General features: G+C 41.4%; 1 protein-coding gene across 2 annotated transcripts in view; it reads left to right on the top strand.

Moving 5' to 3' along the window:
- The window catches only part of DAGLA (diacylglycerol lipase alpha), a 75,486-nt gene that overhangs the window by 45,426 nt on the left and 14,782 nt on the right, over positions 1–15,278 (top strand). For both annotated transcript variants that reach the window (XM_089655041.1, XM_089655042.1), the window contains exons 5-16: positions 1,093–1,231; positions 1,357–1,444; positions 4,168–4,302; positions 6,120–6,197; positions 6,283–6,407; positions 6,636–6,795; positions 9,230–9,313; positions 10,185–10,262; positions 12,850–12,930; positions 14,059–14,201; positions 14,282–14,350; positions 14,432–14,504. In XM_089655041.1, the coding sequence (XP_089511167.1) occupies positions 1,093–1,231; positions 1,357–1,444; positions 4,168–4,302; positions 6,120–6,197; positions 6,283–6,407; positions 6,636–6,795; positions 9,230–9,313; positions 10,185–10,262; positions 12,850–12,930; positions 14,059–14,201; positions 14,282–14,350; positions 14,432–14,504 (1,253 nt within the window). The remainder of the gene's footprint in view (positions 1–1,092; positions 1,232–1,356; positions 1,445–4,167; positions 4,303–6,119; positions 6,198–6,282; positions 6,408–6,635; positions 6,796–9,229; positions 9,314–10,184; positions 10,263–12,849; positions 12,931–14,058; positions 14,202–14,281; positions 14,351–14,431; positions 14,505–15,278) is intronic.

The raw sequence follows: 15,278 nt of genomic DNA, 5'->3' as shown, positions 1-15,278 counted from the left end.
CTGTCACCCTGCATCTCTTGGAGTAGATATAACCCAGGGGTGTCAGATCGGCAGCCCTCCAGCTGCTGCGAAACTAGAAGTCCCATCATGCCTCTGCCCTTGGGAGTCATGCTTGTAACTGTCAATCTTGCAATGCCTCATGAGACTTGTAGTTTGGCAACAGCTGGAGGGCTGCCAGTTTGACACCCGTGATATAACCTGTCAGAAGAGGCTCATGCAGATAGCAGAGGAAGGAGACAGCAGACAAAAATCACAGTAAGTGCTTTGAGTTGAGTCAAGTACACACTATAGAAAGGTGTGCTTTATTCATTTTTCATTTCAGAGGTTTACAACCACTATAATGTTGCAAAAGAAGTGGTGCATTGCCAGTTATTGTATTCAGACAGCTGCAGTACCTTTGGCTGCCTGAATACCTGAACAGTGACTGTATCAGTGGACAGCTTATCTTGTGTACATGTTGCCAGGGCTGTGTCAAGAAATAAGGTTGTGAGAAAGTTAGGTGTGACATCAACCAGTGTGGTCTAAAAAGCACATGGTAAGAAAATTGAATATACAGAAAAAGGCCATATGGGACTTGTCATCTGCTTTCTTTCCTCTTTTTACCTATGGTTGACAAAACTATATTTGTCAGTACATCACATTGTCGGCGTGAGCTATACCGAATTCTCCTATAGCCTAAACACTGTTGTAATGGCTGCATGTATACAAGTAGATGGAGCTTCATTTCACATGCAGTATAAAAATGCACTACAACCATCAGGAAGGTATGTTGCATTATGATCCTAGATGGGTAAATAAAATGGCTTTTAGTTCCCAAAAGGAAGATCTGATTCCTTTGCTATAGAATCCAGTAAGCACGTGCCAGGTTGTACAATCTTTGGTTGGTAAGTTGCACTTGACTTGGAATTTTGTGAAAATCTAATGATAGTACAATGTTCCATAATTCCTGTTATCTATCTTATGATGCGTGGATATATCTACACTATACAGTTTCTTCTTTTGCATTTTTCCTCCTGTAACTGTATTTTTATTGAGTAATTCTCAATTTTTTTTTGCAGACTGTTCATAGTCTTTGTGGTTATTTTGTTACAGGGATGGTGGTATGTAATTGGGTAGTCATACTCAGTGTCTGCATCACGGTACTTTGTGTATTCGATCCAACTGGAAGAACATTTGTGAAGTTACGTGCAACAAAGAGAAGGCAAAGGAATTTGCGCACATACAACTTGCGGTGAGAACGAACTCTTATTCATCTTTAAATGTTTTACCGTTCCCTATAGGTTTACAGTTCCATTGTCTTCTACACAGTGTAGCTCATTCTTCAGTATACCCACCTGAATAATCCTTCTCTCATAGGCACCGTCTGGAAGAAGGCCAAGCCAGCAGCTGGACTCGTCGTCTGAAAGTCTTCCTGTGCTGCACTCGCACTAAGGACTCTCAGTCTGTAAGCTCACAAACACGATGATTACTTTAGCAGATTGGATAACGTTGCATCTGTATAGCCTAATGCAGGGTTTTCATTCTTCCATACATATGAAATTGCACATTCAGATTTGTGAATGCTTTAAAATGCATCTACAAATGATGTTTAAGACCATTTTTGTTCTTCATTGGAGTACTAAATGCATAAGGAAAATTTAGACAGTGCTCCGTGGGAAATGTATGCAAATAAGCCACCATAGGGAAAGAAAAGACTTCTGGGAAATTGGCACAGAAGTGGCTAAGTGGTGTTTGGAATAATCTAGGCAAGGCTGCTTGGAAAGATTTGCAAATAACCCTCTCCAGATCAAGAACCCGTTTCCAAATAATAGCAGCTTTTTATTGTGAGTTTAAACGTTGAATAGGTATTGGTATTTGCATTCCAGCATTTGCCTTCTGTGACGTTACCCGGTATGGCAGTGTAGAAAATCCATAACATACACTCAGTGCCTCATATATCACTAAAATGAGAGTTGCAGTTTTAAATTCTGCCAACAGTGTCATTAACCACTTCAAGTCCGGACACTTTCACCCCCTTCCTGTCCAGGCCAATTTTCAGCTTTCAGCTCTACCACACTTTGAATGACAATTGCGCAGTCATGCAACACTGTACCCATATGAATTTTTTAGCATTATTTTGAGACAGATAAAACTTTATTTTGGTGGTATTTATTCACCACTGGGATTTTTTTTTGCTATAAAAATGAAAAGTCCAAAAATTTTCAAAAAACATTTTTCTTATAAAATTTTGCAAATAAATAATTTTTCTTCATACATCTTGGCCAATATTTATTCATTTATCTTTTTAGTAAAAAAAAAAATAACCAATATTAGTTTATAACCAAACATTATAATTTTCGAATATTTTTTTTACTTTTTTTTTTTTTTTTTTTTAATATTATTTGTTTTTTGTTTTTTTTTTACATACTGTCACCCTAGCAGTACAGTGTCACCACAGTGACACTGTACTACTTGTGGGGGTTATGAAGATTTTTTTTTTTTTACACTGGTTGCTTTTACACCCACAAAGGCTGTAAAAGCAATAATTTCTCCTTCTCTCTGGCTGCATTCTTGCAGCCAATGAGAAATACTGTGTGAGCTGTGATTGGTCACAGCTTGTCACATGGTACAAGGCTGTTGTGAATAGCCTCAGTGATCATTCATAGATTTCGCAAGTAGTAAGCAATGATGTCAGAAGTGACATCTTGCTTACACCTATTCATGTGATCACTGATTGGCCAATCAGTGATCAAATGGTTGGGACTTCACACAGAGGTCCCGAACAACGATCGGTGTTCCACTCTGTCCGGAGGACACAGCGGGTACCGGATTGCGGTGCTGTGCGCTCCCAGGGAGCAAGCACAAGCAGGGGGGTGGGGAGGCCGTTTATAAACGGCCACCCGCCCCTGCACTGCTCCCGTCCGGCCGTTTATGTACATGGGTAGGACAGGACGTGGTTAAAAGAGAATGCTGCTATTGTAGTTTGTCTGTTCATATATAATGCTACTTTTTTGAGCCTTGCTGTGTCTGAATGGATGAATTTTAAAAAAATCCTCAGGGCAATCAGAAGTACACATTTCACATTCCTGTATCTGGATAATAGTTTTGCAGAATTTTATAGTTTAACTGTATTTAAAAACCTATTGAACCTTTATTTACACAGGGAAAACAAGCTGCTTTGCAAATATATCGTGTCGGCCCAGGTTCTTCTTTCCCTGTGCTTTGAAAGCACAGGCCCACTTCAGGATAAACATCTTTTGTTTACATGCAGCATGTCTGTGGTCTGTGCTGAAAGACATGTTTAATCAAAAGGGAACTCCAGGAATTTAGCCACTCTGTAATATGTGCTGGCATGCTTTATGGTCAGTCCAACAAGGCGCATGCCACCTTGTGGATTTATCTCTTTAATTTACATCTGACAGTTTTACAGAGCTCCGGGAGCATATAGCTACACTCCCAGAGCTCTGACAGGAAAGAAGCTGCTCTTCCAAAAAGCAGCTGCTGTGCCTGCTCTTCCCCTTTGCTGTTCATTCACATATGCCTTGCATTTTGTGAATGTGAATAAAAAGCATTCTGTGATTAGCCAGGAGGAGGGGAGGGGTGGGCACAACAGCTACATGTGACGCTGTAGTGGCTTAGACCAGAAGGTGCAGCATTGGAGGGTTGAAAATGTAGCGATATCTATTTTGCTGGCCCTCAGTAAAATAAAAATTGTAAACGAAAGAGATAAGTCTACAAGGTGACATGAACCTCTTTGGACTTAACGTCTAGTAATCTAGCACTTTGTACAAAGTGGCTGAATTTATGGAGTTCAGCTTTGAATATCCTCAGTTCTAGACTCCTAAATGGTGATGTCTTTACTCCACTGCCGTTTTCATTGTAGAAACAGATTACACACTGGTAGGAGAACGCAGTCTTTCATATGAAGCCCACTGCTCTCGCTATACAGGTTACATATAAATAGTGCAGTGGGCTTGTATTTTCACAATAGAGCTGTATTATTATGTAAGTGCTGTTGGGTAAATTAGCACATTGGAGATAAAATAGCATAGGACCTGCATCTAACACAGTATATTTTTGTACAGATAATATTAAGAAGTGTCGCACTTCAAGTAGGTTAATCAGAAAGTGTTACGTTATACACGATGACTCTTCTTGCGTCTGACCCAAATATGTCTCTTTTCCCAGGACGCCTATTCAGAGATTGCCTATTTGTTTGCTGAGTTTTTTCGGGATCTGGATATTGTTCCTTCTGATATCATTGCTGGGTTAGTCCTGTTACGCCAGAGACAAAGGGCAAAAAGAAATGCAGTATTGGATGAGGCAAGTCCTGTCAGATTTTATTGTATTCTTGAAAAGATGGGCTCATTTATGTTCGTGTGTGTGGAATGAACTTACACTTTCTGTAGCAAAACAGCAGCCAACCTGAACCTTTATTCTCCCAGTGTGGGATCAGATAACAAGTGGGACAACATCTTCATCAGATCACCCATTTCACATGTACACTCCTTAAACAGAATACAGGCTGTTCAATACTCCTAACCTCATTGAAAAGCATATGCAAAAAGAACACACATTCAGCAGGCCTAATATCCCTTACACATGACCCTCGCATCTCCCTCGACATTCCGGCTTCCCGGGATCTTGGAGAATCCTCAGATGTTTCAGAATGGAACAACATTTGGCTAGTAACGACAAAATGCTCTACTAATTTCCTGCCCACAAAGTGGTGTTTCAGTGGTATATGAGTCCAGAACGCATGGCCAAATTCACAAACGCAGCTTCTCCACTTTGTTTATGAGGATGTGGAATACAAGGAACACTACATCACTTCTGGTGGCAATGCCCAAAAGTCCAGAAATCGCCAATATGGGTATATAATCTGACTCAAACCACTCTCAATAAAAATCTAGACAGTAGCTCCCTGGAAACCTTACTTCATAGACCAATTTCTGATCTTACCACTAAGGAACAAAAGCTAACAACTTCCTTTTTTTATCTACATATAAAACTATAACCAAAGCTTGAAGACAACCCTTTCTGAACCTTTTGGAGATAAAGCAGCATATTATGGGCACAGTAATCCCAGAGAAACGTACTTCTATAGTAAGCGACACACACTCTAAATTCCTGAAAGTATGGTCTCCGTAGCTAGAGTACAACCACAATCTAAATCCTGACCACTCCTTGGGCTACTTTCACACTGATCCGTTTTTACCACGTTTGCGGTGCGTTTTTTTACAGAACTTGTGACTCAAAAACCATACCAAGAACACAACTCGGTGTGTTTTTGATGTGTTTTTACCATGTTTTCCATTGATTTTAATGGAGAGGTGCATTTTTGGTGCAGTTTTTTTTACTGCACCAAAAATGCAGCAAACAGGATTTTAAAAAAATACAGCAGACAACAAATCAGTGTGAAGAGTTCCATTGGAAAAATGAATTGGTGTGAAAGCAGCCTTAATCTCACTTTGAAAAATAAAAAGGCTCCAATGATTGGGAATTTCTGGCTGGGCCCTTGACACCTTCTTTCTCTCCTAGCCTTCCTCCTGTTTCTTTTTCTTCTACTTACTGCTCTCTAAACCTTACTATCTCCTACACTTAGGCTAGAATTACCTTTCCCCTTCCCCCTCTTTTGCTCTAAAGGCATCGAAATATTGTTAGAGCTAACCACAATCCCCTGTACCATGGGCAGGTATATCAAGTAAATACCATTTGCACACTTCCTAAGCCACCGGAGCATAGACAGGTCCACAGTCACATCCCCTTCCTCCTTTTCCCACTGAGCCCATGAATCTCTATCTCCTCTGGCTTCCTTTTGCTGGGTTTAGCCTATATTATGTCATGTTTAATACAAACATACACCTTTCTTATTCGTTTGCTTCTATGTAGCACCTCTGATATTCCTTACTGTATGATATAAAATGTATGCTTTGTTCTGATTGTATTAAAACCCTTGAAATCAAAATATATGTGAAAAGAAAGGGTCAACACCATTGGCATATTTGCTGCGTGAAACATTTGTTAGCCGGCATAGTTTTGACAGAAGAGGCCAAATGTGATGTACTGTTTTTTGTTTTGTTTTTTTTTGTTTGTGGAGTGAGATATGTCTTGTGACTATCACTGTTCTCTGCTTTCAGGCTAATAATGACATATTGGCTTTCCTATCTGGCATGCCAGTCACCCGAAAAACAAAATACCTGGATCTAAAAAATACTGTGAGTATTTATGCCTTGACTTTATATACGTATATATTTCCAGAGACTTTTCTATTCATCGAAGCCTTTCTCTTCCCTCTCTCAGCAAGAGATGCAACGCTACAAGGAGGTTTGTTATTACATGCTCTTTGCACTGGCAGCTTATGGCTGGCCCATGTACCTCATTAGAAAGCCAACATGTGGCATCTGTCGATTGGCGGGTGCATGCTCGTGAGTAGTCCAGTCATTTCTTGAAACTATGCATCCTTTATGTGTTTCTTGCTGTTAACATTTGTAACTTCGCTTTTTTTATATTTATTTGCTCTTCATTTTATCTCTTATTGAGCTTTTTTACGTTGGGTATATTTGTGCTGATAACTGTGATTGTCCTATCTGATGTACACACTATTTGTGTCTGCTTTTGTTTCCTCTTTGTTTTTTTCTCCTTGCTCCTATTAGTAGCTGCTGCTGCCCCTGCACTACCCGTCCTCGCTTTGCTCCTGGAGTTACCATTGAGGAGGACAATTGCTGTGGTTGCAATGCAATTGCTATAAAGCGCCATTTTCTGGATGAGAACATGAACATGGTGGACATTGTATATACGTCATGTCATGATGCGGTTAGTTCTTTGACTTTCTGTGACTTTTTGTGCCTTGTACCATTTAACTGAATCCAAGGCAGGTATAAAAGACACAAGTCAGTTCAGGTCTATATCCATTATTGCTGTACGAAAGGACAACTGTGCCTTTGTAAAATTGCCCTTAAATATATTCCTCCCATCCCCTGAGTGCATCCCACCAGGTCAGAGTCTTACCTTTAGCCCAGATCCAGTGATCTTTGCTGTGCAACCCTGCTCGGAGTCGGACAGCCTTTCTCCCAAAAATGGCTGTCTTGTACTGTGCATGTCTGCCACAGCCCCATTTGTTCTTATGGAAAATCCGTACTAATGGCCGCCTTCAGTGGTCGCTTTGGGTGCGGCTTTCCCTTAGGAATGCATGATTCAAAGTACACATGTGCAGTATGAAAATGCAGCTTTTCTGGTGGAGATCCTGGATCAGAGCTGAAGGTATTTGTCCTAGTGGGATGCACTCAGAGGGGTGGGGGGGAATTTATGTAAGGAAAATTGTACAAATGTACAGTTGTTCTTCAAGTGTATGTTTTAAATGCAAGCAGTGTAAGTCTGTATTTGACTTGGTACCAGCCTCTTGCAGTCCCTGTACAGCAAAACTTAGACTGGGAAACTGAGAAGCAGCACAATGTGCCAATCAGTGTCTATTCATATGCTAACAGATAGCTTACTGATAGGAGAAGAGAGCATAATGGCAGGAATCAGATGATTGGTGTGCTGCTTCTCTTTCACTGAACTTTAGTAACCTATACAGTAGCTTGCCTCAAGCATTCCGTTTCCCATGGTGGGTGGAAAAGTTTTTTTTTAAAATAACATGACTTTTTTCTACTCTCCAGGTAAATAGTTAAATTATACATTTTTTTGTTAGAAAACTTTGTTGATCCTAAATTTTTTTAAACCAAAGTAATGGAAAAGTACCGTATTTGCCGGCGTATAAGACGACCCCCTACTTTTCCTGCTAAAATGTAGTGTTTGGGCTATACTCGCCGTATAAGACTACCCCTCTTCCAATGCACACCAGTGGGAGGAATAGTGCCCCATCATCGGTGTCAGTGGGAGGAATAGTGTCCCATCATTGGTGTCAGTGGGAGGAATAGTGCCCCATCATTGGTATCAGTGGGAGGAATAGTGCCCCATCATTGGCATTAGTGGCAGGAATAGTGCCCCATCATTGGTATCAGTGGCAGGAATAGTGCCCCATCATTGGTGTTAGTGGGAGGAATAGTGCCCCATCATTGGTATCAGTGGCAGGAATAGTGCCCCATCATTGGTATCAGTGGGAGGAATAGTGCCCCATCATTAGTATCAGTGGGGGGAATAGTGCCCCATCATTGGTGTCAGTGGGAGGAATAGTGTCCCAACATTGGTGTCAGTGGGAGGAATGGTGTCCCATCATTGGTGTCAGTTGGGGGTGGAATAGTGCCCCATCATTGGTGTCAGTGGGGGGTGCAATAGTGCCCCGTCATTGGTGTCAGTGGGGGGGGGGAATAGTGCCCCATCATTGGTGTCAGTGGGGGGTGGAATAGTGCCCCATCGTTGGTGTCAGTGGGGGGGGAATAGTGCCCCATCGTTGGTGTCAGTGGGGGGTGAAATAGTGCCACATCGTTGGTGTCAGTGGGGGGTGGAATAGTGCCCCATCATTGGTGTCAGTGGGGGGTGGAATAGTGCCCCATCATTGGTGTCAGTGGGGGAGAGGAATAGTGCCCCATCGTTGGTGTCAGTGGGAGGAATAGTGCTCCATCATTGGTATCAGTGACACCAATGATGGGGCACTATTCCTCCCACTGACACTTGCTGACCCTGTTCTCGTATGGTGCTGCTGCAGCCAGCATATGTGGTTGCAGCAGCACCTCTACACTGAACACTTACCTGCTGCTCCTGCACTCGATTTCCGCGGGACCGGTGATTGGCCGCCTGTGTTCCTTTCCTGATCTACAGTTCTGGCGGCCAATCACCGGTGAGGAGGCGGAGCCGAGCAGCCGCGCGAACATCCAGTGGCCGAGCTGAAAGAGGAGCCGCGCTTCCTGGACCGGATCATCGTGGGACCGGAGCCAGGTAAGAAACAGCCCCTGCCCACCCCTGTACTTAGTGTCCCTTCCGTTGGAAGGGGGGGGGCGGCGGCACCGCGCCGCCCCCCTAAAAAGTGTCAGTATGCCGTATACCGGCGTATAAGACGACCCCCGACTTTTGAGAAGATTTCCAAGGGGTAAAAAGTCGTCTTATACGCCGGCAAATACGGTAATCACAGGACAACACATTTATTACCCTTCAGAGCCATTATATTTGTGTAATCTGGACTTTGCCTAGCTGCTGCCTCCCAGCATAGTTTTTCACACTTTGCCCTGCCAAGAAAGCTGTAATTGGTGGCGAGTGTTTCTACTCAAGGCTTTTAATTAGTCATGTCACATAAATCTGCTTTTTTTAGGTTTATGAAACCCCATTCTTCGTGGCTGTAGATCATGACAAGAAGAAAGTCGTGATAAGCATACGTGGAACACTCTCTCCAAAGGTAAAACAAAATTACATCTTGACCAGAAAAAAATTTTCTTGTTCAATTGTGTCATAAGACCTAAGTGCTGGTTCTTATATATGCGGATTGGATGCTGTTTGAACCGCATCCAATCCGCATGACGTGAAAAAACACTGTTTTCTATGGTACTTGTTCACATATGTCTGTTGCACTGGCAGTGCGGATTCAGTACAGTTTGAAAAAGAGTCCCATATGATTTCTGAGCAGTGCCTTCACATTCAGGTGTGAATTGCAGGCTATTGACTTTTATGGGAACTGTTTCTAAACTGCACATGTGTGAACAGGATAAGATCCTAAGCTAATCCTGTCCCTAACCTGATATAAACCTGACATGAACCACTGAACAACTACTGCATCAATTAGCTGTGAGACCTGAGCTTCAGTCCGCACCGCATATGTGTGAATCTGGTTTAAAAATAACAAACATGTCATACTTATCTGCCCTGTGCAGTGGTTTTGCACAGCATAGCCCCGATTTGCCTCTTCTCGGGTTCCCCACTGGCGCTTCTGACCTCTCCCTCCTGCCTAGTGCCTCCATAATAGGCTACTTGCTATGGGGGCACTGGTGCGTGCTCGGTCCTGAGCCACTGCTTTGTGTGTCCATTCATACATGGAGTGTGACTCAGCCCCTCCCCCGCTCTCTCCTCATTGGCTCACTGGCTTTGATTGACAGCAGGAGCAGCCAATGTCTACCGATGCTATCTCAGTCAGGAGGAGGGAGAGACCCAGGAGAGCCGAGGCTTTCCTGAACATCAGTGGATTGGGCTCAGGTAAGTTTTGGGGTGGGGAGGGGGCTGCTGCTGCATACAGAAGGTTTTTAAAGAAATTCATTGACTGTTTGTTTTCTTAGGATGCCTTGACAGATCTTACAGGAGATGCAGAGCGCCTGCCAGTGGAGGGACACCATGGAACATGGTTAGGCCACAAGGTAACCAGGTTGAAGACTGAATTTTAAGTGCAGTGTATTGCTGTGAGAGAGGTGGATATATACACTCACCGGTCTCTTTATTAGGTACACCTGTTCAATTTCCTGGTAACACAAATTGCTAATCAGTCAATCACATGGTAACAGCTCAATGCATTTGGGCATGTGTACGTGGTGAAGACAACTTGCTGAAGTTCAAACCCAGCATCAGAGTGGGGAAGAAAGGGGATTTAATTAACTTTGAACGTGGCATGGTTGTTGGTGCTAGACGGGTTGGTCTGAGTGTTTCATAAAGTGCTGATCTACTGGGATTTTCATGCACAACCATCCCTAGGATTTACAGAGAAAGGTCCTAAAAAGAGAAAATATATAGTGATCGGCAGTTGTGTGGACTAAAATGCTTTGTTGATGTCAGAGGTCAGAGAAGAATGGGCAGACTGGTTCGAGATGATAAAAAGGCAACAGTAACTCAAATAATCGCTCATTACAACCAACTTGTGGAGAATACCATTTCTGAACGCACAACACGTTGAACCTTGAAGCAGATGGTCTACAGCAGCAGAAGACCACACCGGGTGCCACTTCTGTCAGCTAAGAACAGGAAGTGGAGGCTAAAATTCTCACAAGCTCACCAAAATTGGACAATAGAAGTTTGGAAAAATGTTGCCTGGTCTGATGAGTCTCAATTTTCAGCTGTGGCATTCAGATGGTAGGGTCAGAATTTGGCGTAAACAACATGAAAGTATGGATCCATCCTGCATCAATGGTTCAGGCTGGTGGTGTAATGGTGTGGGGGATATTTTTTTGGCACACTTTGGGCCCCTTAGTACCAACTGAGCATCGTTTAAATGCCACGGCCTACCTGAGTATTGTTGCTGACTATGTCCATCCCTTTATGACTGTAGTGTACACATCTTCTGATGGCTACTTCCAGCAGGATAATGCTCCATGTCACAAAGCTCAAATCATCTCAAACTGGTTTCTTGAACATGACAATGAGTTCACTGTACTCCAATGGCCTGTGATGGAACAGGAGATTCGCATCATGGATGTGCAGCCGACAAATCTGCCACAACTGCGGGATGCTATCATGTCAATATGGACCAAAATCTCTGAGGAATGTTTCCAGCACCTTGCTGAATCTATGCAATGAAGAATTAAGGCAGTTCTGAAGGCAAAAGGGGGTTCAACCCGGTACTAGCATGGTGTACCTAATAGAGTGGCCTGTGTGTGTGTGTGTGTGTTTGTATATATATATATATATATATATATACACACCATTCGTAAAGTATTTAACCAATTGTAGTATATCAGGTTGCAAAACAACAAAAATGTAAAAATGGAGTCTCAATACTTTTTGAATGTATGTATGTGAGTTTGTGTGTGTATAAATATATATATATATATATATATATATATATATAGGCAGAAAGGACCACTAGGGGGATGATGTCAAGGGTCAGTGCACAATACTGTATGTTGGGGAGGAGGAATGGGGGTGATATGAAGGGGCAAAAAGGACTACTGAGGAAGGGGGTATGATGTAAAGGGGCAGAGAATACTACTGTATGTTGGGGGGAAAATGGGGGGTGATATGAAGGGGGCAGAAAGGACTACTAAGGGGAGGGGGGGGGTGATGTAAATGGGCAGAGCACACAACTGTATGTGTATGTGTGTGTGTGTGTGTGGGGGGGGGGGTAAGGAAGTCGAAAGGACTAGTGGGGGGGTGATATAAAGGGGCAGAGCATGCTACTGTATTTGGGGGGGAGGGTGATGCGAAGGGGGCAGAAAGGACTACTGGAGGGTTGATGTAAAGGGGCAGAGCACACTACTGTGTGTGCGGGGGGGGGTTGATGTGAAGGGGTAAAGCACACTACTTGGTGAAGGGGGGGGATGATGTGAAGGGGGCAGAGCACACTACTGTGTGTGTGTGGGGGGGGGGGGGTGCTATGATGTGAAGGACCCATGTCACTGGACAAACATGCAGTTTGGGCCTCTGCTGCGAGAACGTTTTACTGATCCACCTCTGTAATTTTAACTCATTACCCCTGGTCAAACAGAAATTGTATGACAGAGACAAACGTTTTATGGTTTTTTGTAGCTGTCAAATTTTTAAAGATGAACTCAAGGATACGAAAAAAAATTTAATTACTGGCAAAAAAGGAGTTAAGCACAAGGGTTATATCACCTCCAAGAGATCTATTAACACTTTTTAAATCTTGCTAAACTTTTTTTTTTCCTTCTCTTTGTCAGCATTTTGTTTTTAGCAAAAGGGCTCCCTTTCATTATCCGATAACGTAGGTCAAAGTCCCATTCCATAATTCCCACTACCTGTACACCCTCAGACTATTGCACTTGTGTGTGATTAGATGGTACACACAGACATTCCTACAAATCATCTTATTTACAGGGTCATTTCACAATCTCTGTATTGATCATATTTGAGTGAGGTCATGCATACATCTCTTGGTAATTACCCTGTGAACTGTAAATAGAGATTTATGATGTGCTTTTCTCTTCAAGTGATGTAATTATTTTGTGTCTGTGAAATAAAATATTTCTTTCTTAATCTTGCATGTTCTTTCATCAGGGGATGGTTCTTTCTGCTGAGTATATTAAGAAGAAGTTGGAGCAAGAAATGGTTCTTTCCCAAGCATTCGGCCGTGACTTGGTACTGTAGACTAATTTTGGAATTACAAATTCACTACGGAAATAGATTTGTAGCAGATTTTATTAAGTTAAGTTGTTGTTAAGGAAGAAGTCTCACAGCCACAGCAGATCACATGACAGTTGCAAACAATAAATGGCTTTGATTCATGCCATTCGTTGTGTAGCTAGCTGTGATTGGTCACAGTGATCACATGGTATAGACAGGGCCAATCAGAGCTCATATGTACCATGTGATTAGCTGTGGCCAGTCACAGCTAAATCACAGCAAAACATACTGAATGAATTGATTTCATTCAGTAAAATGCTTGTTTATAGCAGTGAAATTCACTGATAGAGGCAATCATAATGTGTAAAAAAAAAAAGAAAATTTCGTAATTTTCCAAAAAATTATGGCAAAAATATACTAGTTTAAAAAACTCAGCATGCCTCTTACTAAATACCTTGGACTGTCTACTTTCCCAAAAGGGGTCATTTTGGGGGGTATCTGTACATTTTTATGCCTCAAAAAATGAGATAGACCATCAGTACAATCAGGACTAATCGATTTTCAGATATATACCATAGTATATATCATAGTATGTATATTTTTTCTAAATTTTTGGTCTTTTTCATTTATTTAGCAAAAAATAAAAAAACACAGCCGTTGCATGACCACAATTGTCATTCAAAGTGTGAGAGCGCTGAAAGATGAAAATTGGCCTGGGCAGGAAGGGGATAAAAGTGCTTATTGAAGTGGATAAGAAAAACTATATATATATATATGTCAGTAGGGAAATGTTAGTGCATTAAGCTTGAGCTTTTCAGCTCTGTAAACAGTTTTTTCAGTATAGATTTTGAGATTACCCTGGTAAACATGTGAGCGAATGTCTAAAATGCCACCTACTGCCTGGATTTGTAAATATAACATTTTCATATTTACTTGTCTAAAAGAGTTAAAAAATCTTTTATATTTGTGTTGTCACTAACATAATAAAGTATATACGTTGTAATAAAATATACACAATTCCTGCACATTCCCTTTCCCAAAATGTATTTCATATTTTGTCTTGATTATCTTGTTGGAGTAGGGGGTCTTACAAACAGTATTTTGTTGGTGTTTATATACAGCTTATTACTCTTTTACTAACAGGGACGTGGTACAAAACACTATGGCCTAATAGTGGTGGGACATTCTCTTGGAGCTGGAACTGCTGCCATTCTTTCTTTTCTCCTGCGCCCTCAGTACCCTTCCCTGAAATGTTTTGCCTACTCTCCACCGGGGGGCCTCCTAAGGTACGTGGCAACTATTCGTACATGAAATGTCAGTTATTATAAAATACGCCAATTAATTTTTTTCAATGCTTTCTAATCAGTGAGGATGCCATGGAATATTCAAAGGAGTTTGTGACATCTGTAGTGCTTGGAAAAGACTTGGTCCCTAGGTAAAATATGCCATTTGGCCGTTGTGTGGTATGTTTTATACATGCTTCATTGCCCTCACAACTGTTTTCAATTTTCCTTAGGATTGGGTTATCTCAGCTCGAAGGTTTCCGTAGGCATCTTCTAGATGTTCTGCAGAGAAGCAACAAGCCAAAGGTTAGCTGTCTAACTGCATATTTTCCAATGATTGATCATTCCTTCCCTAGTATTAAGCCTGTTTGTAGAATTGCTCCACTTACATACACTTTTTGGAAGAAATTCAAGGATATAAGCCATGAAGGAAAAAAGCTCTGTGTTCTTGGCTTCAACTTCCCAAACACATTTATTGTGAGCCAAGACATTCTGTATTGTAAATTCCTTCTAATAAATTGCACCATTTTTAAACATCCCACCTGACTAGGTCCTATACGTTGCAACCTAATTGTTTGTAATTTGATCATTTCAATATTTTGTTTGCATTTATAAAACCTTAGCATGTATGTATATTTTTTCCATTGCTACCTTAACCACTTGACATCTGGAAGATTTAGCCCCCTGACCAGGCCATTTTCTTGCGGTACGGCGCTGCATTACTTTAACTGACAATTGTGCAATCATACAACGCTGTACATAAATTAAATTTGTCTTTTTTTTTCCCACAAATAGAGCTTTCTTTTAGTGGTATTTGATCACCTCTGCATTTTTAACATTTTGCACTATAAATGAAAAAACACTGACATTTTAAAAAAAAAAAACATATTTTTTACTTTCTGCTAACAAACATATCCAATAAAAACATTTTAAAAGTCAAATTTCTTCATAAATTTAGGCCAAAATGTATTCTGCTACATATTTTGGTAAACAAATTCCACTAAGCGTATATTGATTGGTTTGCGCAAAAGTTATAGCGTCTACAAATGGCGGAATATATACTTGATTTTTTTTTTTCTT

This window comes from Staurois parvus, unplaced genomic scaffold (genome assembly GCF_062004578.1).
Source record: "Staurois parvus isolate SC_StPar_1 unplaced genomic scaffold, SC_StPar_1.0 ptg000818l, whole genome shotgun sequence".
Classification (NCBI taxonomy): Eukaryota; Metazoa; Chordata; class Amphibia; order Anura; family Ranidae; genus Staurois; species Staurois parvus.
Note: the sequence above shows the minus strand (reverse complement) of the source record. Positions and strands in the feature narration are given on the sequence as shown.